At 45.3% G+C, this 24,951-nt stretch overlaps 1 protein-coding gene across 1 annotated transcript in view; it reads right to left on the bottom strand.

Moving 5' to 3' along the window:
- The window catches only part of LOC129713552 (fibrillin-1-like), a 312,091-nt gene that overhangs the window by 67,994 nt on the left and 219,146 nt on the right, over positions 1–24,951 (bottom strand). The window contains exons 40-48 of the mRNA XM_055662676.1: positions 24,112–24,237; positions 23,820–23,978; positions 23,649–23,720; positions 19,353–19,478; positions 17,895–18,017; positions 14,648–14,773; positions 11,594–11,710; positions 10,400–10,528; positions 27–146 (exon numbers count right to left, since the gene is read on the bottom strand). Coding sequence (XP_055518651.1) covers positions 27–146; positions 10,400–10,528; positions 11,594–11,710; positions 14,648–14,773; positions 17,895–18,017; positions 19,353–19,478; positions 23,649–23,720; positions 23,820–23,978; positions 24,112–24,237 — 1,098 coding nt within the window. The remainder of the gene's footprint in view (positions 1–26; positions 147–10,399; positions 10,529–11,593; positions 11,711–14,647; positions 14,774–17,894; positions 18,018–19,352; positions 19,479–23,648; positions 23,721–23,819; positions 23,979–24,111; positions 24,238–24,951) is intronic.

The following is a 24,951-nucleotide window of genomic DNA, read 5'->3' on the forward strand; positions in this document are numbered from 1 at the left end:
TTTCAAAACAAGAATAAATTCCTTACCAATACACTTCTCATCTATCAGTGAGTATCCAGGAGGACAGATACATCTATAGGAGCCATCCAAGTTTTGACAGGTGCCTGGTGCACAAGGACGAGGGTCAATCAAACATTCATTGACATCTGTTGAGTTAAGAGTAAAATAGTAAATCGTAGATGTAAATTGCTGTAATCCCATTCAATATTACCATTGCAAACATGTTTTCTTTTTGTGCTAAGTTTGAAATATTTCATAACTTCCTGGAAGCAGCTTGTAACAAACTTCTGTATTTTAATTTCTACTAAGGGGATCTATCTATCTATCTATCTATCTATCTATCTATCTATCTATCTATCTATCTATCTATCTATCTATCTATCTATCTATCTATCTATCTCTCTATCTATCTATCTATCTATCTATCTATCTATCTATCTTATATTAAAACTGAGTGCCTGCCGGAGTCCGACGTCTGGCGTCCGGCTGCCTTTCATCCTTTGATTCCTTGCTACTCCAAAACCAGACGCAGAATCGCCGAGATCTTTTCCATTTTGGGAGAGATTTCACTTTTCTTTCAAAGTATCCGTCCTGATTACATTTCGTCGTGTTTATGTACACATTTTTAATCAAATCCTTCTCCCTCCCCGCCCCTCCCCAAATTTCAAAAGAAAACTGGTTCTCACCCATAGAAGCAGCCCCAGCCCCAGCCCCTGGTGAACGTTCCATTGTGTGAAGACATTCTTGCCACAGAGGGAGTACAGAGAAGGTTCACCAGACTGATTCCTGGGATGTCAGGACTTTCATATGAAGAAAGACTGGATAGACTCGGTTTGTACTCGCTAGAATTTAGAAGATTGAGAGTGCATCTTATAGAAACGTACAAGATTTTTATGGGGTTGGACAGGCTAGATGCAGGAAGATTGTTCCAGATGTTGGGGAAGTCCAGAAAAAGGGGTCACAGTTTAAAGATAAATGGGAAATCCTTTAGGACAGAGATGAGAAAAACATTTTTCACACAGAGAGTGGTGAATCTCTGGAATTCTCTGCCACAGAAGGTAGTTGAGGCCAGTTCATTGGCTATATTTAAGAGGGAGTGAGATGTGGCCCTTGTGGCTAAAGGGATCAGGGGGTATGGTGAGAAGGCAGGTACAGGATACTGAGTTGGATGATCAGCCATGATCATATTGAATGGTGGTGCAGGCTCGAAGGGCCAAATGGCCTACTCCTGCACTTAATTTCTATGTTTCCCTCTCCTCACCCCCTCCCTCTCCCCCCCCACCCCCTTCCCTCTCTCCCCCAGCCCCCCACCCCTCTGTCTCTCTTCCATCACTCCCCCTACCCCCTCTCCTCTCCTCCCTCCCCACACTTCCACTTCTCTCTCCCCCCTTCCCCTCCACGGTCCCTCCCCACTCTTTCCCCTCTCTCCCCCTCTCCCCTCCCCCTCCCTCCCTCCCTATCCCCCCCCCCCCCCCACATCTCTCTCCCCATCCCCCCTCTCTCAACCCCTACCCCCCGCTCTCCTTTCCTTCCCAAATCTGTTCCATTTCCTCCTCCTCTCCCCTCCCCTCCCCTTCCCCCCCCCCCCCTCCCCCACCTGTGTGTTTGGGGGATGGTTAGTGTGAGTGTGATGCCGCAGCCACTTCCCCTCCCTCCCCGCAAACACCGTTGGGGAAACAGACCCAACGGGTCTGCATTTGGTCTAGTTATATATTAAAACTCTGTGGCTGCCGTCGTCCGTCCGTCCGTCTGCCTTTCTGCCTTTTGATTCATTCCATCGTGTGATGTCACAATGCCCAATGCTCGCAGATGTCCAATCGGAATGGATCCATTTACATGTACGGCTGCCATATAACCATATAACAATTACAGCACGGAAACAGGCCATCTCGACCCTTCTAGTCCGTGCTGAACACGTATTCTCCCCTAGTACCATACACCTGCGTTCAGACCATAACCCTCCATTCCTTTCCCGTCCATATAACTATCCAATTTATTTTTAAATGATAAAAACGAACGTGCCTCCACCACCTTCACTGGAAGCTCATTCCACACAGCCACCACTCTCTGAGTAAAGAAGTTCCCCCTCATGTTACCCCTAAACTTCTGCCTTTCTTCCTTTGATTCCTTGCTACGCCGAAACCAGACGCAGAACCGCCGAGATCTTTTCCATTTCGGTAGATTTCACTTGTCTTTCAAAGTATCCGGTCCTGATTACATTTCGTCGTGTTTATGTACACATTTTTAATCAAATCCTTCTCCCCCCCATCCCCCCCAAAATTAAAAAAAATACTGGCTTCTCACCCATATAAGCAGCCCCAGCCCCAGCCCCTGGTGAACGTTCCATTGTGTGATGTCACAATGCCCAATGCTCACAGATGTCCAATCGGAAATTGATCCATTTACATATGCCTTTGCAGGAGCTCCAGCCCATGGTGAACGTTCCATCGTGTGATGTCACAATGCCCAATGCTCAAAGACATTCTTGCCATAGAGGGAGTACAGAGAAGGTTCACCAGACTGATTCCTGGGATGTCAGTACTTTCATATGAATAAAGACTGGATAGACTCGGCTTGTACTCGCTAGATTTTAGAAGATTGAGGGGGGATCTTATAGAAACTTACAAAATTCTTAAGGGGTTGGACAGGCTAGATGCAGGAAGATTGTTCAAGATGTTAGGGAAGTCCAGAACAAGCGGTCACAGTTTAAGGATAAGGGGGAAATCCTTTAGGACCGAGATGAGAAAAACATTTTTCACACAGAGAGTGGTGAATCTCTGGAATTCTTTGCCACAGTAGGTAGTTGAGGCCAGTTCATTGGCTATATTTAAGAGGGAGTTAGATGTGGCCCTTGTGGCTAAAGGGATCAGGGGGTATGGAGAGAAGGCAGGTACAGGATACTGAGTTGGATGATCAGCCATGATCATATTGAATGGTGGTGCAGGCTCAAAGGGTCGAATGGCCTACTCCTGCACTTAATTTCTATGTTCCCTCTCCTCACCCCTCTCCCTCTCCCACCCATCCCTCTCTCCCCCACCCCCTTCCCTCTCTACCCCACCGCCTTCCCCCTACCCCTCTGTCCCTCTTCCACCACTCCCCCTACCCCTCCCTCCCCACTCTTCCACTTCTCTCCCCTTACCCCACCCCTCTCTTCCCCTCTCTCCCCCACTCCTTCCTCCTACCTCTCTGTTCTCTCTTCCCACCACTCCCCCGTCCCCCGTCCTTTCCACTCCCGCTACCCCCCTCTACCCTCCCTCCCTCCCCCCCCCACTCTTCCACTTCTCGCCCCCTTCTCTCCTCCCCCCTCTCCCTCCCCTCCCCCTCTCCCTCTCCCATCCCTCTCTCTCCCCCCCCCCTTCCCTCTCTCTCCTCAACCCCTCTCTCTCTCCCTCCCCCCCCCCCCCCTACCCTATCCTTCTGTCCCTCTTCCATCATCCCCCCCTACCACTCTCCTCCTCCCCCCCTCCCACTCTCTCCCCCTTCTCTCCCCCCTCCCCCCTCCACTCTCCCTCCCCACTCTTTCCCCTCCCCTCTCCCCCCCCCCCTCCTCCCCCCACCCCCCCTCCTCCCCCCATCTCTCTCCCCATCCCCCTCTCTCACCCCCTACCCCCGCTCTCCTTTCTCTCCAATCTCTGTCCGTTTTACCTCCTCCTCCTCCTCTCCCCTCTTCTCACCCAACGTGTGAGTTCTCCTTCCCCCACCTGTGAGTTTGGGGGGTGGTTAATTTGAGTGTGATGCCGCAGCCCCTACTCCCCCCCCCCTGCAAACGCTGTTGGGGAAACAGACCCAACGGGTCTGCACTTTCCCTCTTCGCCTTTCCATTACCTCCCCCCCCCTCCCTTTCTTGGTCTAGTCTATATTTAAAACTGTGTGGCTGCCGCCTGCGTCCGCGTCCGTCCGGCTGCCTTTTGATTCGTTCCATCGTGTGATGTGGATTGGATCCATTCACATATGCCTTTGCACCAGCCCCAGCCCCAGCCAGATTCCCACCCCGCAACCATTGCTGACCCTTTGGAGGAACAGACCCAATAGAGCCAGGTTTAGTGTGACTCCTCCCGCACCCCCCCCCCCCCCCCCCTCCCTCCCTGCCTCGAAGCTCCGTGCCATCACGTGTGTAGGAATAGAGAAAGAGGATTGGGGGTGAAAGGGAATGGACTGTCCCTACCCCTCCCCCTTCCACTCTCCCTCCCCACTATTTACACTCTCCCCCCCCCCCTCTCCCCTCCCCACCTCCCCTCCCTCCCCTACACCCTCCCTCTCCCCTCCCCACTCTCCCTCTCCCCACCCCTCTCTCCATCTCCCCTCCTCCCCCCCCACCCCCTCCCTCTCCCCCCCTTCCCTCCCCAACCCCTTTCCCTCTCTCCCCCACCCTTCCCCCTCTCTCCCTCCACACACTTACCCCTCCCTCCCCCCCCATCTCTCTCCCCTCCCTCCTCATCCCTCCCCCTCCCCCACACATCTCTCCTCCCCCTCCCCATCCCTCTCTCCCCCTCCCTCTCCCACCCCTTTCCCTCTCCCCCACCCCTCTCCCCTCCCTCCACACACTTACCCTCCCTCCCCTACCCCATCTCTCTCTCCTCTCCCTCCTCCTCCCTCCCCTCCCCCCCACATCATCCCCTCCTCCCCCCCCCCTTCCCTCTCCTCCCCACCCCCACCCCCCTTTCCCCCTCCCCCTTCTCCCCCACCACCTTTCCCCTCCCCCCCACCCCCTAACCCCATTCCCTCCCCCCCCCTTTCCCCCTCCCCACTCTTCCCCCTCTCTCCACACTCTCCCCCCCCCTCTACCCCCCCCACACCTCTCCCCCTCCCCTCTCTCCTCGCCCACCCTCTCTCCCATCCACCTCTCCCCCACCCCCCTTTCTCTCTACCCCACCCCCTTCCTTCTCTCCCCCTCCCCCCTTCCCCCTACCCCTCCCTCCCCACTCTTCCACTTCTCTCCCCTTACCCCACCCCTCTCTCCCCCTCCCTTCCCCCCCCACCCCTTCCCTTACCACTCTGTCCCTCTTCCACCACTCCCCCGTCCCACTTCCACCACTCCGCCTACCCCTCTCCCCCCCCCCCTCTTCCCACTTCTCTCCGCCTTCCCTCTCCCACCCCACTATTTCCCCTCTCTCCCTCCTACCCCCCCTCTCCACAAACTTCTTCCTCCCCTCCCCTACCCCATCTCCCTCCTCCCCTCCCCCACACATCTCTCCCCCCTCCCCCATACCTATCCTCCCGTCCACCACCACCCTCTCTCCAACTCCCTCTCCCCCACCCCTCCCCTCACCACCCCGTTCCCTCCCCATCCCCTTCCCTCTCCCCATTCTTCTTCCCCCCCTTCCCCTCTACCCCTTACCCCATCTACCCCCTCCTCCCCTTCCTCCTCCCTTCCTCCCCCCTTCCCCACACCTCTCTCCCCCCCTCCCTTTCTCTCCCCCCTCCCCCACCCCCTCTCTCCCCCTCCCCCACACATCTCTCCCCCTCCCCCATACCTCTCCTCCCGTCCCCCACCCCTCTCTCCTCCCTCTCTCCATCTGCCAAATGCTCTCAGATGTCCAATCGGAATGGATGCATTTACATATGCCTTTGCACCAGCCCCAGCCCCTGGTGAACGTTCCATCGTGTGATGCCACAATGCCCCCAAAGACATTCTTGCCATAGAGGGAGTACAGAGGAGGTTCACCAGACTGATTCCTGGGATGTCAGGACTTTCATATGAAGAAAGACTGGATAGACTCGGTTTGTACTCGCTAGAATTTACAAGATTGAGGGGGGATCTTATAGAATCTTGTTTCTATGTTTCCCTATCCTCACCCCTCTCCCTTGCCCACCCATCCCTCTCTCTCCCCCCACCCCCCTTCACTCTCTACCCCACCCCCTTCCCCCCCCCCCCCCCCCGCCCCCTACCCCTCTGTCCCTCTTCCACCACTCCCCCTACCCCTCCCTCCCCACTCTTCCAATTCTCTCCCCCCTTCCCCCCTCCACTCTCCCTCCCCACTCTTTCCCCTCTCGGGTCTGCACTTGGTCTAGTCACCTTTAAAAATGCATTTTCCATAATTAAATTGAAATATAAATAAACCATTTTATACTATTCATCATATTTGTTCTGTGACACTTAAATACAGCAGAACAGTCTTAAGGTCATAAGGGTAGGAGCAGAATAAGGCCCATTAGGCTCATCAAGTCCAGTCCGCCATTCAATCATGGCTGATTTATCTCTCCCTCCAACCCCCTTCTCTTGCCTTCTCCCCATAACCCGACACCCATACTAATCAAGAATCTATCTATCTCTGCCTTAAAAATGTTCATTGACGGCCTCCACAACCTTCTGTGGCAAAGAATTCCACAGATTCACCACCCTCTGACTAATGAAATTCCTCATCTCCTTCCTAAAGGAACATCCTTTAATTCTGAGTCTAGTCCTAGACTCTCCCACTGGTGGAAACATCCTCTCCACATCCACTCTATCCAAGCCTTTTAATATTCGGTACGTTTCAATGAGTTCCCCCTGGGATCATTCTTGTAAACCTCCTCTGGACTCTCTTCAGAGCCAGCACATCCTTCCTCAGATACAGAAGGTTGCCCAAAATTGCTCCAAATGCAGCCTGACCAGCACCTTATCGAGCCTCAGCATTTCATCCCTGTTTTGGTATTCTAGTCTTCGTAAAATAAATACTAGCATTGCGTTTGCTTTCTTTATTCGACTTGCAGATTACATTTTTGGGAATCCTGCACTAGCACTCCCAACTCCCTTTGCACCTCTGACTTTTGGGTTTTCTCGTCATTTAGAAAAATAGTCTACGCCTTTATTCCAATTACCAAAATGCATGACCCCACACTTTGCTACATATTCAATCAGCCACTTCTCTGTCCACTCTCCCAACCTGTCCAAGTCATTCTGCAGAGTCCCTGCTCTCTCTACCTATTTTCTCACTTCCACCTATTTTTGTATCATCTGCAAACTTGGCCACAAAGCCTATAAATCCCTCATCCAAATCATGAATATACGTGACGAATAGCAGCCCCAGCACTGACCCTTGCGGAACACCATTAGTTACTGGCAGCCAATACGAAAAAGCCCCCTTCACTGCCACTATTTGCTTTCTGCCATCCAGCCAACCTGTTATTCATGCTAGTATCTGCTTTGATACCATGGGCTTGCATCTTTCTTCGCAGCCTCACGTGAGGCACTTTATCAAAGGCTTTCTGAAAATCTAGGTAAACAACATCTACTGACTCTCCTTTGTCTGCCTTGCTATTTACTTCGTCAAAGGATTCCAGCAGATTCGTCAGGCAAGATATTACCTTCACAAAACCATTCTGACTTTGGCCTATTTTAGCGTGAACTTCTAAGAACTCCGTAACCTCATCCTTTATAATAGACTCTAAAATCTTACCAACCGCCGAAGTCAAACTAACCTATAGTTCCCACTATTCGGCTTTGCTCCCTTCTTGTGCAGTGGGGTAATATTGGCAATTTTCCAATCATCTGAAACCACTCCTGACTCTAGTGATTCTTGAAATATCACGAATGCCTCCATAATCCCAAAAGCCACCTCTTTCAGAACCCTCGGGTGCAGTCCAGGTGACATCCACCTTCAGCCCTTTCAGCTTCTGAGGCAACTTCTCCTAGGTAATGGCCACTCCACTAACTTCCACCCCGACTCTCTTGAATTTCAGGCATGTTGCAGGTATCAAAGAATAGAAACTCTTTCCTGAATATACTTAACTGATTTGGCTTCAAACTCTTTTTGTATTGGAGAATTCTGTGTGAAGAAACTTTCCTCATCCCCAAGTCATCATGACTTACTGTATCCCTTGTCATTAGGCTCTGACTCTGCTCCCTCGTTATTGGGAATATTTTTCCCGCAGACCTGTAGGTTTCTATGAAATTCTCTTTCATTATTCCAATGTGAGGGAATATAGGCTAAGCGGCTTGATAACTCCTCATATGGCAGCTTGCCATCCCTGGAATAAGATTGGTGGAACTCCGATGCATTCTTTCTGTAGCAAAAGCATCCTTCTTTAGATAAAAAGATCAAAACTGCACACCATGCTCAAAGTGGGCTTCATCAAGGCATTGTACAATTGCATAACACATCCCTGCTACTGTGTTTAAATCCTCTTACTTGCTGGTCAACATACCTTTTGTTTTCTTTCTTATCTCCTGCAACTGCATCCTGTTTTCCAAATGCTCTCCTATTACATATTTATAATGACAATTGCATTTTCCCAACTATTGATTTCAGGCTAACTTGTTTCATCTCTTCTCCCTTTTAAATGATGACATTGCATTATTGGGGTATGCCACCCTCCAATCCATTTGAACTGTCCAAGAGTGTGCAGAACTTCCAATTACGGCTAGTTCCTTGGGTACTCTGGGATTTAGATAATTTGATTCTGGGTATCTATGAGGATTTTCTGATGCCCCAAGTTTTTGCAGCACAACGTGAGTAGCAGTGTCCCTTTGGTCATGTGTGAAACGTGTGAGTTAAAAGCAAAGTAACCGTTTTTGTACATCTTGGACAAGATGGCGGCGCCTGTCGGCAGCGGCCTCTACAGTCCGTCTGTCTTTTTTTTCTTTTTGCCCTGTTAAGTGGATGTCTTGGTTTTGTTTTTACATTATTTTTAGCTGTGTATATGCGGGGGGTGGTGGGGGAAACTTTTAAATCTCTTCCCTGTACGGGTAGGAGACTTTTTCCTTGTCGAGTCTCCATTGCCGTTGTCGTTGGGCCTCAGTCGTTGTCTTGGGCCTCAGTTGATGTCTCAGTCGCGGAGCTGGCCGACTTTGGAGTGCTGTGGTGGCGCGCGGCTGCGACCCGACTTCGGAGCTCGGAGCTCGGCTTCGGCTGCAGGCCCTGTGGGCGGTAAAATCGGGAGCTCGCGGGTCCCTAGTGGGAGACCGCTTTTCGGAGCTCCCGCAACGGGAAACTTCGCCCGCCCAAATCGAGGGGTTTAAATGGACCCGGAGCAGGGCCTTACATCGCCCGGCGCGGCCTATACGGCCGTGGGACTTACCATCGCCCGCTGGGGGGGGGCTCTAACATCAGGAGCCTTGATCAGCTCGATGCAGCAGTTTGGCTGCTTGACTGCGGGAGAGGAATGGGCACAGAGAACAGGGAAGAGATAAGACTTTTGCCTTCCATCACAGTGAGGAGGTGTTTGGGGATTCACTGTGATGGATATTTTGTGTGGAATTGTGTTAATTGTGTGTTTTTGTTTTTTTGTTTGATGATGACTGCAGAAATGCAATTTCGTTTGAACTTGTGTTCAAATGACAATAAACGATTCTGATTTATATTTATTGTTTCTTTTTTATTGTTTATATTTTTTGTTTAAGCTTTCCATTGAAATACTTAATAATGAATAGAACTTAAAATCATGAAATAAAAATCTAGTGTGCTCACCTATTTTATTGATGTCTCATTCTGTAGTCCCTCCCATTGTCTGACCTCGTCAATACTAGAACTTTTTTTTGCACTTGTCGCGATTAAAAAAAAATCAATCAACGTGATTGTAATGACCCTGACGTAAACTACGGGACTCGTGGTGGGTTATGTGCCGATTTTTTATAAGGGATCTTAGAAATCAATATAAGGGACAGTGTCCCACATGTCTTATAAACAATATTTTTCCCTCCAAATTCTGAAAGTATTGAATTTTGGTCAAAGTTTGTTCTATTTTGATCACAAATTAGCTCAAAAGGATCATAGGTAGGCCCATTTTTAATGCTGTGGTATTTAATTATGATTTAATAACTTTCAAATTTGGCCATCCATGTCACAGGTCAGTACCCTTATTTACGGAAACACTCATTTCCATAATTAATAATGAGTTAGGAAAAAGCTAGTTCAAGCTTCTACCATGTCCAGTGGACAACCACTGATGCTTAAATTACTCACAGATGTAAAATATGGTGATGGAAAATTGGAGACATAGCATCTCACTTTTTTACCAAGCTTGATTGCCAATCCATATGTTAAAATACACTGCAAACAAGTAATTTGTCAGCTTTCCTTATTGCGGTGATTGTCATTCTCCATCATGACTCATGAATAAATTGCAAATTGGTGCTTTAATAAATAACATGGTCTAGGCTGGAACAATGAAATGCTTACTTTTTTGGTATTGTTAAACACTTCAGAGCTAAATGGGCAAACTCTTGCATCATTTCAGTCAATGCAATGTGGTTTTCTAAGCATTCATTATTACTATCTGTAATTATCCATCTAAAATTATCCACACCCAAAATGAGCCAAATGAAAGGCGAAGAAGAGTTTACAAAATGTAATGTTGTACAATGATTAAAGTCTTATGAACAATTGGAAAGTGTGGTCCTCTGCTATAACCTAGTAGCTTTTGCATAACTTTTGAATTTGTAGTAAATATAGAAGTTTGAAAGTAATAAGTTTCTTACCAACACAACTTCTTCTAGCAGGTGTAAGTTCATAGCCATCACGGCACAGGCATTGGAATGTTCCAATCGTATTGATGCACTGTCCATTTCTGCAGAGAGCACCATTTAAAGTAGTGCATTCATCAACATCTGTTTATTAATAAGGAACAAAATTATAATCACATTCACAAATTTAGTACTTTATGTTATTGTGGATTATTTTTTAACTATCGGCATTAATATTTAACATTGATAAAAGTTAATCTGGATTTTCTGCCAGAATTTAGATAATACAATGTGAAACCAAAGTCTGGTTATTTTATTTGTCAACAAAATATTTGTATTTTTAGTTTTTTTATATGGTGCTGGTCTAGCAACCAAAGATTATGAATTCAAAGCTTACCTTGGCAAATCAAATTAATAAATCTAATAATTTGTAGATCAGTACTAGACCTTGTTGGTAAGGTCAATACAGCCCTTTTCAGGAAATTCTCACCAGTAGTTCTGTACAGTTAAAAATAAGGCTTTAACATGCAGTTGTGTTTCCCAGCTTAGTTAGGAAGCACCATGTATGTTCACAATTATGTTCCTAACTTAATTCAATTAGTCAACTCTTCAGAAAATGTTAAAGTCAAATTCTCTATGGGGAGATTTGATTGAAGTATTTATAAAATGTGAGAGGCATAAATAGGGTAGACAGTCAGAATGGAAATATAAAATACTATAGGGCATAGCTTTAAGGTGAGAGAGGCAAAGTTTAGAGGAGATGAGCGGTGCAAGTGTTTTTATCGAGATGGTGGTGGGTGCCTGGAAAGCATTGCGGAGGGGTGGTAGGTACGCGAGGCAGGTATTGTGGAAAAGCACATAGATATGTAGGGAATGGAGGGGTATGGGTTATGTGCAGGCAGATAAGGGTAGGTCTTGGTATCATGTTTGGCACAGACATTGTCCATCGTCGGGGTTGGTCCTGTGCCATACTGTTCTATGTTCTTGCAAGTGTCGGTACATGGAATTGCTTATATTTTTCAATATAAAATGGGCTGATTATTTAAACAGTAAAGATTTCCTTGCAACTTTGCTTTCCCTTTCATATCCGGAAGTGATTAATTTAATCATGTCATTGTAGAATAGCAAAATATTTTTATAAAGCATTTTCTTTTATTCTTGTACACCTCTGTATTTCTTAAGCTAAAAAAAACACTATGTTTATCTTACCAATGCAGTCATTATTATGTGAAATCATGAATCCAGTGAAACACACACAGCTATATGAGCCAACTGTGTTCTTACAGGTTCCATTGCCGCATGGCTGTCGCTCACATTCATCAGTATCTGGGCAAATGAAAAAGAAAATCAGTGTATTTTCACTTCAGAATAAATGTATCATATCTAACTTGGTGTAATTGGTCTCCATATCAAGAATGAGGATTCATGCAACCATTCAGCGTAACAGTTTTCATTTGATGTCGTTTTCCTACTGCAGATTTGTGGACATACCCCGGACATACCCCATGCTTCCACAGGAAAACATACTGACTGGCCACTCACAAACCGGTCATTCTCTCTTCTCCTCTCCCCAGTCGTTTGAAAGTTTGAAATTTTCTACCATCAGATTCAAGAAGAGTTATCATTAAAACTATTTTGTTGGCGAGAAATAATTTGTAGCACTAATGCAAAGGTCATGCAATTATGTGTTTATGTTCCATTCCAGAAGCTCAAACATAAAAACCTGTAGTTCTGAAGGTGTACTGAACAATAAAATTAAGTTTATGCCTGCCCTCAGGAAGATGCTAAAATAAAATAATTTGATTTTGAAGAAAAGAAGCATAGTCTCCATGTTCTGGCCTAAATTTATGCCTCATTCAATAACTTTAAACAAAATTACCTGGTTATTATCTGAAAGCTTACTGCTTGCAAATTTGTTGTCATATTTCTTACATTACAATGGTTGACTATAAATCAAAACGTACTTAATGCAAAGGAAGTTGTGATATACAGAAGAATATGCGAAAGATTCTATACAAATGCTAGTTATTGTTTTAAAATATCTTCACTGTAAAAGGGTATCTTTTCTTGAGCAGTGCCACTTTTAGATGACATAGCTCTCACAAATGCTAAACTTTATTCATTGACACTGATGAAAACCAGTGACTTTCCCTTCTTTTCTGGAGCCTTTTCTGTGACAATTAGAAATTCAGGAATGTGTATTAAACCCATATGCTATTACACTGGCATCAACTGGCAGATTAAACTAATCATCCATTAATTAGTGAAAATGTGCAGTCATGAATTAATAGTGAAGAAGTTCCTCTCTGCTTACAACCTCATTGTAATTTGCAAAGGAACAGCAGAGGCCAACAGGGCGATGACATCCGTCACCATCAGACTTAAGTTTGCCATTTCCTAGGGCCAGCCTTCTTGACGAGCGAGAATTCACGGACATCTTTGATCTTATCCTAGTCTGTTCTGAGGTACTCACCTGCTTCAAGAAGACCACTATTACAAACAAGATCTCATGTCTTAATGAGTACCATTCAGTGGTCTTGACATCTACCATCCATGGACACAGACACATTTCTTCTCTCACAAACGTAGCCACACAAACAGCATTTCGAAAAGCTGGTTGTGGAACACATTAAATCCAGCCTTCCAAGCAAACTTTACCCACTGCAGTTCGCCTTCTGCCACACCAGTTCCATGGCTGATGCCATCTCCCTGACCCTATACTAATCACTGGAACACCTGGGTAAGATACAAGCATTCTTAGGAATAAATATCACCAGCAATTTGTCCTGACCTATAGCCGTGGATGTGCCATAGAAAGCACTTCTTTGGGATTGATCACAGCATGGTTTGGGAACAGCTCCATTCAAAACTGCAATAAATTGAAATGCTGTGGACCTAGCTCAGATCATCACGCAAATTAACCTCTCTCCCGTTTACTCCATCTACACTTTACGTTGCCTCGGCAAGGCCACCCGCATAATCAAGGACCAGCCTCACCCCCGTCACTCCCTCTTCTCCCATCAGGCAAGAGGTGCAGAAGTATGAAAACGCATAACTCCAGATTCAGGGACAGTTTCTTCCCAGCTTTTATCAGGCAATAGGATGGTCCTCTCACCAGCTAGAGAGTGGTCCTGACCTCCCATCTACCTCGTTGGAGACTTTTGAACTATCTTTAATCGGAGTTTAATCGGAGTTTATCTTGCACTTAATGTTATCCTTCTTCATCATCGGCGGTCACTCGAAACAAGTATGACTGTCCTCTTTGGGAGGACGCCTGTGCGTGACTTTGTTTAACAAGGGGAGACTGGTACACAGACAGCTACCACTCGGTTCTTGACAGATCTGGGTCATGTAGTCCAGGACAACCGGGGACCTTTCCTGCTGCAGCCTTCATCCGTTTTCCCAGCCATTGTGACGCTCCACTAAAGTCAGCCATCATCCTCTGCCTGTTCCACTGTTGAGGACTTGGTTGGATTGCTCTTTGTCTGGGACCTCCCCCTCGACCTTACCGCCATGGGTGGCCCTACTAGAAGCATAGCTCCAGATGGCATCGCTCTCAGGACGACACAAGCTTCTCCTTATCCAGTATCTGTCCACTGTGATGGTTTGATTGTAATAGCTGACTGGATAGCATGCAACACAAACTATTCACTGTACCTCATTCCAATAATAAACTAAACAAAACTAAACTTATTGCCTAAATAAACAAACTTCTGTGTTTAAAAATCAGTACGAGAACTAACATGTAGTCTATGTTTGTTTGCCTGTCATCCCCCTATTTTTCCACATCTGGAAAACTAATAAAAGGAAAACTCATCAATCAGTTCCATGGACAAACTTATTAACTGGAAATATGTGAAGAACGCTTCAGAGAGAAACCCTTAGGTGGAATCCCCCAGTGCCCATTTCATATAAAATAAAAGAATATTGTGGAAAAACACAAAAAAAATGTCAGGCGGTATATGTACAAAAAAACCCTCAGTTTGGACCTTTCATCATTTATTATGGACAGTTGGTTCGACCAAGTATTTAAATACTAAGAAATCCATAAACAACTGGATAACTGAGAAAACTAACAGTGGAAAAACCAATCAAAATACTTAATGGAACACAAACTGAGGTGTGACACATTTACACAGGTTTTCTGAATTGAATTTGCTTGTGAATTAAATATGGCTGTTTAGTTTTAATGGAGGTTAAACTATGCACATACAGCTGCCAATTTCCTGCTCTGGGTTTCCATTCTTTCAAGTGTTTACTTACCCATACACATTGTCTTATCCGGAGTTACTTTGAATCCATTACGGCAGATACAGTGGTAACTCCCTACTGTGTCAATGCATTGACCATGACTACAAACATTAGGGATATCATGACATTCATTACGATCTGTGGGCAAAATAAAGTACATTTCTATAAAGGCACCAAACACGGCATTAACATTTACAAACCTACACTCAGAAAACTTAGGTCAAAGATTTTAAGAACGCAAGTAAAAATGGTGGTTGCCAAACATCTATATAATTAAAAGTCTCATCTTGACCACTTCTGGTCTGCGCTGTATATTGATTTTAGAAAAAACGCTACCATCTATATATTACTAAAACTCTGTTCTTGACTGGTTTCGGCTTTCTGTGCTACGGTTTCCGAGAGTACGCCGCCACCTATGGCCGTCATTTTTGGCCACCTCGCTCAGAGCCCCCTCCGCCGCGTGTGTGACGAGGATTTTTCCCGTCGATGAAAATTGACAGAGATATTAATGTTTTTACAACATTCCCCATTCTCTCTGCTGCCCCTGCTGGAGGGAGGGGGAGCGACTATAAAACCAGGAAGTGGTGTGCCTCAATCAGTCTCTACAAGTGGTGTGCCTCAATCAGTCTCTGCAAGTGGTGTGCCTCAATTAGAGCTTTGAATGACACTGACAAATGTCTACAGCACTGTGAGTACCCTTAATTTGGTTTGAAAATGAAAATATGGTTAGAGGTAAAAAAGCACTGCCTGCAAATAGTTGTTTGGGTTTGGGTTGAAGTAAAAAGGCACTCTCTCCTCCCCCCCCCCCCCCCCCCCCCCCCCCCCCCCCCCCCTCCCCTCCCCCCTCCTCTCCCCCCCTCTCCCCCCCCTCTCCCCTTCTTTTTCTCCTCCCCCCCCCCTCCCCCCCTCTCCCTCTCCTCCCCCCCCCCCCCCCCTCTCTCTCTCCCCCCCCCCCTCTCCCCCCTCTCCCCCCCCCCCTCTCTCTCACCCTTCCTCCCCTCCATTAGTGTGAGTGCGGGAGGGGGGAGGGGTAGTTAGTGTGTGACGCTGCATGCCGCCTCCCCCCCCCCAGAACCACACGTTGGGGGAACATGCCTGGACGTCCGGGATACCTGGATGCCAAGATCACGAGGGAGAGGCCATGATTCTAAGCTGTGAATCAACTGAACTGTGAGTCTGCAATGAATGATTTGTTCGCCATGACAATGACAATGCCATGAGTTGTTTGGCCTGCTGCCCTGCCTGTGCTTGTAACTGCAATGCTTTATTAGGTCCGACTGTGTTTGGTTCAAAAGTCCCGTTCATTTCGTGACTTCCGCTTAGTGGACAGGTCACGCTGATTGCGTAATTTCCGGAATGTGCAGAGGTCACGCTGATTGTCTGTGTGTGTGAGTGGTCTCAGTGACTGAGCTGCCATCCCAATAATCCATTCGGCCCACAATGTCCATACTAGCCCTCTGGAAATCTGTCCATACTAGCCCTCTGGAAATCTGTCCCTTCGGCCCACAACACCATGCTAGTGTTCCAGAACACCCCCCGCCCCCACACACAGGCCAGCAATATTGGAATTGGTGGAGAGGGGAAATATTGCATTGGGGGACCAGCCCTCCCGTGTGAAGCTGGGACCCAATGGACCCAATCACTTAGTCTAGTCTGAAATAAAAATACTTGAATGAGCTATTAACCACTCAACATCTGAAAAGAAGAAAGGGGGTCATATTTCAAGAGAATTAGAAACATAGAAAAATAGATGCAGGAGTAAGCCATTCGGCCCAACAAGCTGGAAACGCCTTCAATATGATCATAGCTGATCGTGTAAAATCAGTACCCCTTTCCTGCTTTTTCCACATATCCCTTGATTCCTTCAGCCTTAAGAGCGAAACCTGTTCAAGAATTCTGCTTCAGATATTCAATAACTTGTTTTCAGGTTTTGATAGATTTGCATTTGCAGCATGATCTGTTTTACAGCATAAGGTACAATAATGGTACACAAAAGAAACTAGATCACTGTTTCAGAAGGGTCTCGACCTGAAATGTCACCTATTCCTTCGCTCCATAGATGCCGCCTCACCCGCTGAGTTTCTCCAGGATTTTTGTCTACCTTAGAAAATGCTGGAAATACTCATCAGGTCAAGCAGCATCTGTAGTGAGAGAAAGAAAGTCATGTAGCCAAAATTATATCAGGATTTGAAACAGTATGACTATTCAAAATAACAAAGCTTAGTCAGCTCAAAGCTGATGTATTACTGGCTTAAAACAAATTTGAACTTGTTACTTTAAATAATGAATTTAATTAATTTGCAGAATTGGCCATTAGATAGCTTAATGTAAGCCACTGAATGTTATCAATGTATCCTGAGCTAATTCTGCTGCCACCATCATCTATTGCAACACGTGATGGCTCTCACTGATTGTCGCCGGAAGCTTGCGACCGTTTCAGGACGGACAATGACAGCGATGTCAACATTTGAAACATGGAAGAAGGATACGAAAGAAGAAGATATCAACAGCAATGTTCTCATTGTTAATGTTATGGAGGTTTATCACTTATGACCATGGGGAAATTAATCATAACCCGAGAGCCAATTAATAAATAACTAGCACTGTTCAAGACCATAGTTTTCTCTTCAAAACTGAGATGGATGGAAATCGAAGGGTGAGATAAAACAAATTACCTATGAACACTCCTCCTGTAAATCAGTACAAGGGGCACTGAGTTTATTTTGTTTTCCCAGATCAATTTGGTGTATATGTAATACTAAATGGATGTTTGTTATTCTATTCCGCAAGTCCTGAACCATTCTATAGAAGCATTATTTTTGTTGTGTGTACTTGGCACAACTATTGCTTCAGTAGGCTTTTAATGTGTTAATCGCTTCCCCTTGGGTATTTTCTTGGAATGCCTTAATGGTCTCATTTTAATCATTCTGATCTCCCCATTGATATGTTATAATTATCTTAAAGTTATTTCCCCTCAGCAACTTGCAGAAATGAAAATAATTGTAGGAAATTCATACTTCCTTTTAATTAAAAATGTGTTTTGCCACTCATGTGTAAACATCTTGTGCTTTTGTTCATTTTGCTCAGAAACCATACATCAGGTTTTCAACGATAAGGGTAATGTAATAATCAATCTACATGTCCCAGGGTTCGAAATATATATATTTGAAACTATGACTTTTTATTCAAGAATCCAATATGCAGAAAAAGGACTTTCCTAGTTGAAAACATATAGCTTATTTTAACAGTGATTACCTACCTAGACAATGTCCTGTTGGAGTGAGCCGGTAACCTGGTGAACATTCACAGCGATAGCTGCCTGGTGTGTTAATGCAGTCGGCATTCTGTTGACACAATGGACCATTCTGGCATTCATCCATATCTGGTTGAACAAAACACCAGTTAATAAATTAATTATACTAAGATTTTCAAATCTGTTTTTGAGGAGTATCATTATTAAAACTCTTCTATAAAATATTAATCAGCCACAAGGAATTTTGATTTTCATTCCACTTTTTGTTTTGTGTGATTTGGCTACAATCTGAAGCATTGTACCCAAACCTGGGTACCACATTTTAAAAGAAACGTGCTTTAAAGCAGGTACTGCAGGGGTTTATAGGATTTATTTTAGGGATGAAGGAACTTAGTTAAGTGGGTAAATTGGAGAAGCTGGATGGTTAGAACAGATAGTTGTGAGTGGATTCGATCATGACAATTAAAATAATGAAGAGCAGAGAAAGACAAGTTGTTGCCTTGGAGAAAGGGTCAAAAACTTAGATGGCACTAAATGAATGTAATTGCAAAAAGAACCAAAAGTGACATATTGAAATCTTCTTTGTGTAACCTGTGGTTGGGGAAGACGGAGGCATCTATACAATCTAAATAATTCAGTACAATATATTTTATGATAGATGCTGGAAGTAAATTTGATCAATACAGACTTGGGTCTATGCTGGCCCTTTCAAATAATTGTTTTTGTCCCAGAGCGTGTTAGGCTAAGAATGCAGGCTAAGAATGCAGTGCCCTCTTGTACCTTTATTAATATCAGAAGATGTGAGTATTGAATAATAATTTAATTTTGGTGCTCAAAATGGAACTGGTAAGGTAGTGGAAAGGAAAAGAAATAGTAGGGCTATTGGAAAAGAGAAGTGGAGCTCGCAAGATTGGTCTTACACACAGTCAGTATGGACCCAATCGGGCAGATTTTATGAACTACCGTGAAGAGAAGTAACATTTTACTTTGAAGTTCTTTCATTGATCTGTGCCTGACCATGGCTGAGAGCAATCAAACAGAGAGGAAATCCACAAATCATTAAGACTGTCTGCTCAAGTTTATTTCCAGCATATGTCTCAAACTATCTGGTGCTGATCACAGAGTTATTTATATTTTATTATAGCTCATGGTGCATGCAGATGGCACCATTGGACTTCAGTTACTTTGTGACAAAACAAATGATTCTATTTTGGTCTGGTTGCTGTCTTCTTAACAAGAGATAACATATAATGTACAACTCACAATACATGCTTGTTATAGAATTCTTTTTTTTTCAATGCCAGTTTGAGAGAGATCCATGCACAGATTTATAATTTTACTGGCATGAAGTATAAACTTACAATGAAAACATAGTGATTAACAAACTTTATTTGTATATACTTTTAAACTATAGGAAGCTATTGTAACAGATGATTATACAAATCAAAATATTTGATTTCCTACCTTCACAGCTAATCAGTTGATCATTATATTGAAACCCCATAGGACACTCGCAACGGAAGCTTCCAAGTTGGTTAATGCATACACCATTAGCACAGACACCAGGAATCATTCGACATTCATCAATGTCTGCATGAAAGTACATTGCAGGTTAACTTTATGGACTAACTATGCACAAGCATATTTTTCTTCATTCATTAAGATGAAATCAGTTTCATTAAAAGTGCAGGTAGACAATGTTTCAATTATTTTTTAATGTATGTTGTTCATAAGTGTCAATCATAGAAACATTGAAAATAGGTGCAGGAATAGGCTATTTAGCCTTTCGAGTCAGCACTGCCATTCAATATGATCATGGCTGATCATCCAGAATCAGTATCCCATTCCTGCTTTCTCCCCATATCCCAAAACAACTCTGATTAGATTTTCCTTTCTTCTCCCTGTCACCCCCCCCCCCCCCCCCCCCCCCCCCCCCCCATCAGTCTGAAGAAGGGATTCGGCCTGAAACGTTGCCTATTTCCTTCGCTCCATAGATGCTTCTGCACCCACTGAGTTTCCCCAGCAATTTTGTGTATCTCTGATTAGAGTTATTTGCGTTTCCTTAAGGATACAAGATGAGATCTCACCATGAATTAGATGACTAAAAATAGTGACATTTTAATTTAATTATTAATAATGTTAGAGTAAAAAGTGTGTAGAATCCATGTTTCTAAAATTAATTTCATTTATTTATATTATCCAATAATCTACCTAAATCTCTATATAACTAAAAGTATTTGTCTTGTTTGTGCTGCCGATGTGTCCACGATGTGTCAATCTGTTTTTCCTATCTTCTTCCAAATGCTAGGCCACAGCCTTCCCATTTTCACATATCCTACTCACATTTCCCCTCTCCGTGGCGATAATCATCTTCCCACCGCATTCCCACATATATTTCCAAAGTTATTAATCCTTTAAATTTTAAAAACAGCCCTAAAAACTCACAAATTTCAGAAAGAAAAACCCCCAAGTGACAACACAATGCACTCGCAAGGCAGGACGGGACACTCTGTGAGGGAGGGGCACTCCAGTGCTCGCGGTGAACGAGGAGTGACGGTGGCTGCCGGCGCCCGATGCCTGAAGGCCACCCGGTACCTGGTGGGGAGGGTGGTGCCGTGGGCCAAGCCCGGGCTGGAGCTAAGTCTGGTGCTGGAGCTGGAGTGAGAGCCGAGCCCGGGGCTTGGGATGGGGTTGTGACTGGGGTCGAGAAAGAAGCCGCCGCTGGAACCAAGGACAAGCCTGGGTCCGGGGTCAGAGACGAGCCTGGAGATGAAGTCGGGGCCTGCACTGGAGCCCAGGCAGCGGCCGAGCTGACGGCTGGAGTCCACAGCCGGGGCCGGGCTGTGTATGAGAACCAGGCCGTTCCATGCCCTGGTGCTGATCTACGACCTGGGTAAGTCTTGGGGCAGGGAATGGGAGTGAGGGGAGGAGGATGAGGGAAATGAGGAGGAGGCAGATGGGGTGGGAAGTGGGGTGATAGAGGGAGATGGGGGGGCCGTGTGTGGAGGGAGATGGGGAGGGGTGGAGGAGGGAGATGCCCTTTCCCTATCTACCCTTACTCCCACCCTCTCTACCCACATCCCTCTCTACCCCCTCCATCTCCCTCCCTCGCCCTCACTACCCTCTCTCCCCCAACTCTACCCCCCTCCCTCTCTCTCTCTACCCCCTCCCTGTCTGCCCCTCTCCCTCTCTACCCCTCCCCCTCCATCTACCCTCCTTCTCTACTCTCCCCTCCCTCTCTACCCCCCTCCCTCCCTACAACCACTCCCTCTCTAGGGATTAAAGAGGGAGGGTGAAGTGGAGGAGAAGTGAGAGCTGGGGGATGAAGAGAAATGAGCCACGTCTGAGCAGTTCAGGGCTCTGCGTGAGTCGTGCAATATTGCGTTGGAACGGCTTGTGTTGGGGGAACGGGTGAATGATGGAATCTTGCTTTGGGGGTGCAGATCCAACGTCTGCACTTGGTCTAGTCACGATTTAAATCGCATCAACGGGACAGTGGTGGAGAGAGTCAGTAATCTCAAGTTCCTGGGCCTACATATCTCTGAAGACCATCTATTGTCCGTTATTCCATCTTAGAGCAGCCAGCATCATCAGGAACCCACACGACCCTGGCCACCCACTCATTTCACTCCTGCTATCGGGGAGAAGGTATAGGAGTCTGAAAACTGTAAAGCTCAGGTTCAGCAAACAGCTTCTTCCCAACGACCATCAGGCTACTGAAAACTACAAATTCCAACTAAACTGAATTATGGCCTGCCTAGGTTGGACTAGGGACTTTGGGCTTTGTTTTTTTTTTTTTGTGTTTATTATATTATCTATTGAGCAAAGTAAACCCTTGTTTTAATGGACCATGGAGGGGGGAATGGTGTCCATTATTGACGAATGTCTGCTACAACTGAGTAAGGTGCTCAGTTACTCCAGCACTATGTTGTTTCACCTTAAAACTAGGCGCCAATGCCACTGGTCTGCACCAGCAAGCCCTTTTACACCACCTGCTGCATGGTCCGGTTGACATGCCTGTCATTGCGATTCAGTGTAGCCCATAGCCGTCAGCTCTTTCTTCAGGCCGCTGCCAATGACAAGAAACGCTTGGTCACTGTGGTGCTCCCTTCCCTCTCAGCAGTTGTCGCTTATCCTGTTGGCCTTTGCTTTGTCCACTCCCCACTATCGCCACCTCCTCCTCCCCACAGTTGCTGACATCTTTCACGGTGGAGTAATGGCGGCAACTCCAGGGTAGGAGGAGGAGGTGACAGTGACAGTGGAGCAGACAAAATGATGGCCGACAGGAAGAAGCAGAAACTGGTGGGAGGGGGTGGAGAGAGCACCACAGTGACCGAGACCATCCTGTCAGTGGAGGTGGCCTGAAGAAAGCATTGTTCCCAGGAGCTACAATGTAAGCCGTGTGGTGGGTGTAGAACAGCTCACTGGTGCACCTTGTGAGGCAGGGGTGGCATTGGAAGCCAGGGCTGTAAGCAGCCAGGGAGGTGTGCAAGTCGGGTGTGGTGTGGGCAGGTCCAACCACTATAACCAAAATCCAGTATAAGGATCTGTTAAAATTAGTGTTTACTGTACTGTGTTTACAAACCTGTTGAGCTACTACATGTAAGAATGACATTGGTCCATTGTTCCGACTGGAGGAATAGCACCTCATATTCCACTTGGGTAGCTTCCAACCCAATGGTATGAAGTTTGAAATCTCCAATGTTAAGTATCTAACCAACCCCCACCCCCATTCCCCAACCACCTCCTGCCCCCGCCCCCCAGCCGTGCTCTTGCGTGTCCCGCCTGTACTCACAATACAACCAGTCCCAGAAGGGTCACAATCCTAAACATCATCTATCCATGTTCTCCAGAGATGCAGCATGCTCCACTTACACTGGAACGTGTTTCTAGCTTCAGGTTCCTGGGAGTCAACATCTCCGATGACCTCTCTTGGACCCACAATACCTCTACTCTGATCAAGAAGGCTCATCAGCGTCTCTTCTTCCTGAGGAGACTGAAGAAGGTCCATCTGTCTCCTCAGATCCTGGTGAACTTCTACCGCTGCACCATCGAGAGCATCCTTACCAACTGCATCACAGTATGGTATGGCAACTGCTCTGTCTCCGACCGGAAGGCATTGCAGAGGGTGGTGAAAATTGCCCAACGCATCACCGGTTCCACGCTCCCCTCCATTGAGTCTGTCCAAAGCAAGCGCTGTCTGCGGAGGGCGCTCAGCATCGCCAAGGACTGCTCTCACCCCAACCATGGACTGTTTACCCTCCTACCATCCGGGAGGCGCTACAGGTCTCTCCGTTGCCGAACCAGCAGGTCGAGGAACAGCTTCTTTCCGGCGGCTGTCACTCTACTAAATAACGTACCTCGGTGACCACCCATCACCACCCCCCCCCCCCCCCCCGGACACTTATTATTTTTTATTTATTCAAATCGTTTGCTATGTCGCTCTTCAAGGGAGATGCTAAATGCATTTCGTTGTCTCTGTACTGTACACTGACAATGACAATTAAAATTGAATCTGAATCTGAGATCTCTAGCACTTTGTGTCTATTTGTAAACCAGCATCTGCAGTTACTTGTTTCAGTTAAATCATTAAATCTAATTCCATAATAATTAATAATGTAGGGCCTCCATTTGTAAAGCTCTCTTTGTATGTAATTCCTGAACCTTGAGGATACATGTTTTTTTTTTTACAAACTATTTTACTGTTCAAGAATATTTATCGATTAAATACTTTGTGCAAAACATAAAGTGACATCTTACCAACTGGCTGTCCTGTTGTAATGTCAATAATGTAGCCTGGTCTCTGACTCCCACAAAGAAGAACATATTCATCTGAAATATAATTCAGCATAAATGTCAATACAATTTAATCCAATTTAATACAGCATGAATCCCAATGTAAATTTCTGAATTTGATAGAAAATAAATTACTTGTGACAGGAAGGGGACACTGTTCACAAGGCCTATTCCAGGCTTTCCCGATGTTGTATGCACAGCAGCACAGCTTTTTTGACATATTGAAGGGCAGTTCACCATCACATGTGCCATTTTCACTGTAGAAATTTTTGAAGCAGAAGCTTTTTCTCATGTCTGAAAATTGAAAGGTTAATATCTGTTACCTGTTGTTACTAAATAAGAAAGATTATTATTACTCAAGAAAACTGATCTTAACTGATTAAAATCTTACTGGTTTATAGATTCTTATAAGTTGATAGATGCTTACCCATACAGTTGTTTCCACCATTAACCTGCATGTAATCCGGTGGGCAGATACAGGTATAGTTTCCTAGTGTGTTAAAACAAGTACCAGGGCCGCAAATACCAGGTGAACTAATGCATTCATTAAGGTCTGGAAAAAAAAAGCAAATGAACAAATGTTTTGGATAATGAAACATTATATCTCCAATTTGTAAAATAAAACTGTACATACTGAGAATTTAGAATCAATTATGGTTGTTTAGCCTCATTTCACTTGAGCAATGTATATATGCCAAACATGCTTTGGGAAGCTTAACTTCTGCATAAGGTCTGTCATACTAAAGGTCAATGGGTCACAGTAATCAAGGTGTTTACTGACTTCTGTGAATGCGGCAGAAGTAATTTCTTGATAAACTTATACAGTGCCCTCCATAATGTTTGGGACAAAGACCCATCATTTGAGATTTGTAATAGAAAATAAATCACATGTGGTTAAAGTGCACATGTTAGATTTTAATAAAGGTCATTTTTATACATTTTGGTTTCACTACGTAGAAATTACAGCAGTGTTTATACATAGTCCCCTCATTTTGGGGCACCATAATGTTTGGGAAACATGGCTTCACAAATGTTTGTAATTGCTCAGGTGCGTAATAATTGCCTCCTTAATGCAGGTATAAGAGAGCTCTCAGCACCTAGTCTTTCCTCCAGTCTTTCCATCACCTTTGGAAACTTTTATTGTTGTTTATCAACACGAGGACCAAAGTTGTGCCAATGAAAGTCAAATAAGACATAATGAGACTGAGAAACAAGAATAAAACTGTTAGAGACATAACCCAAACCTTAGTCTAACCAAAATTAACTG

The sequence above is a fragment of the Leucoraja erinacea genome, chromosome 36, assembly GCF_028641065.1.
Source record: "Leucoraja erinacea ecotype New England chromosome 36, Leri_hhj_1, whole genome shotgun sequence".
Lineage (NCBI taxonomy): Eukaryota > Metazoa > Chordata > Chondrichthyes > Rajiformes > Rajidae > Leucoraja > Leucoraja erinaceus.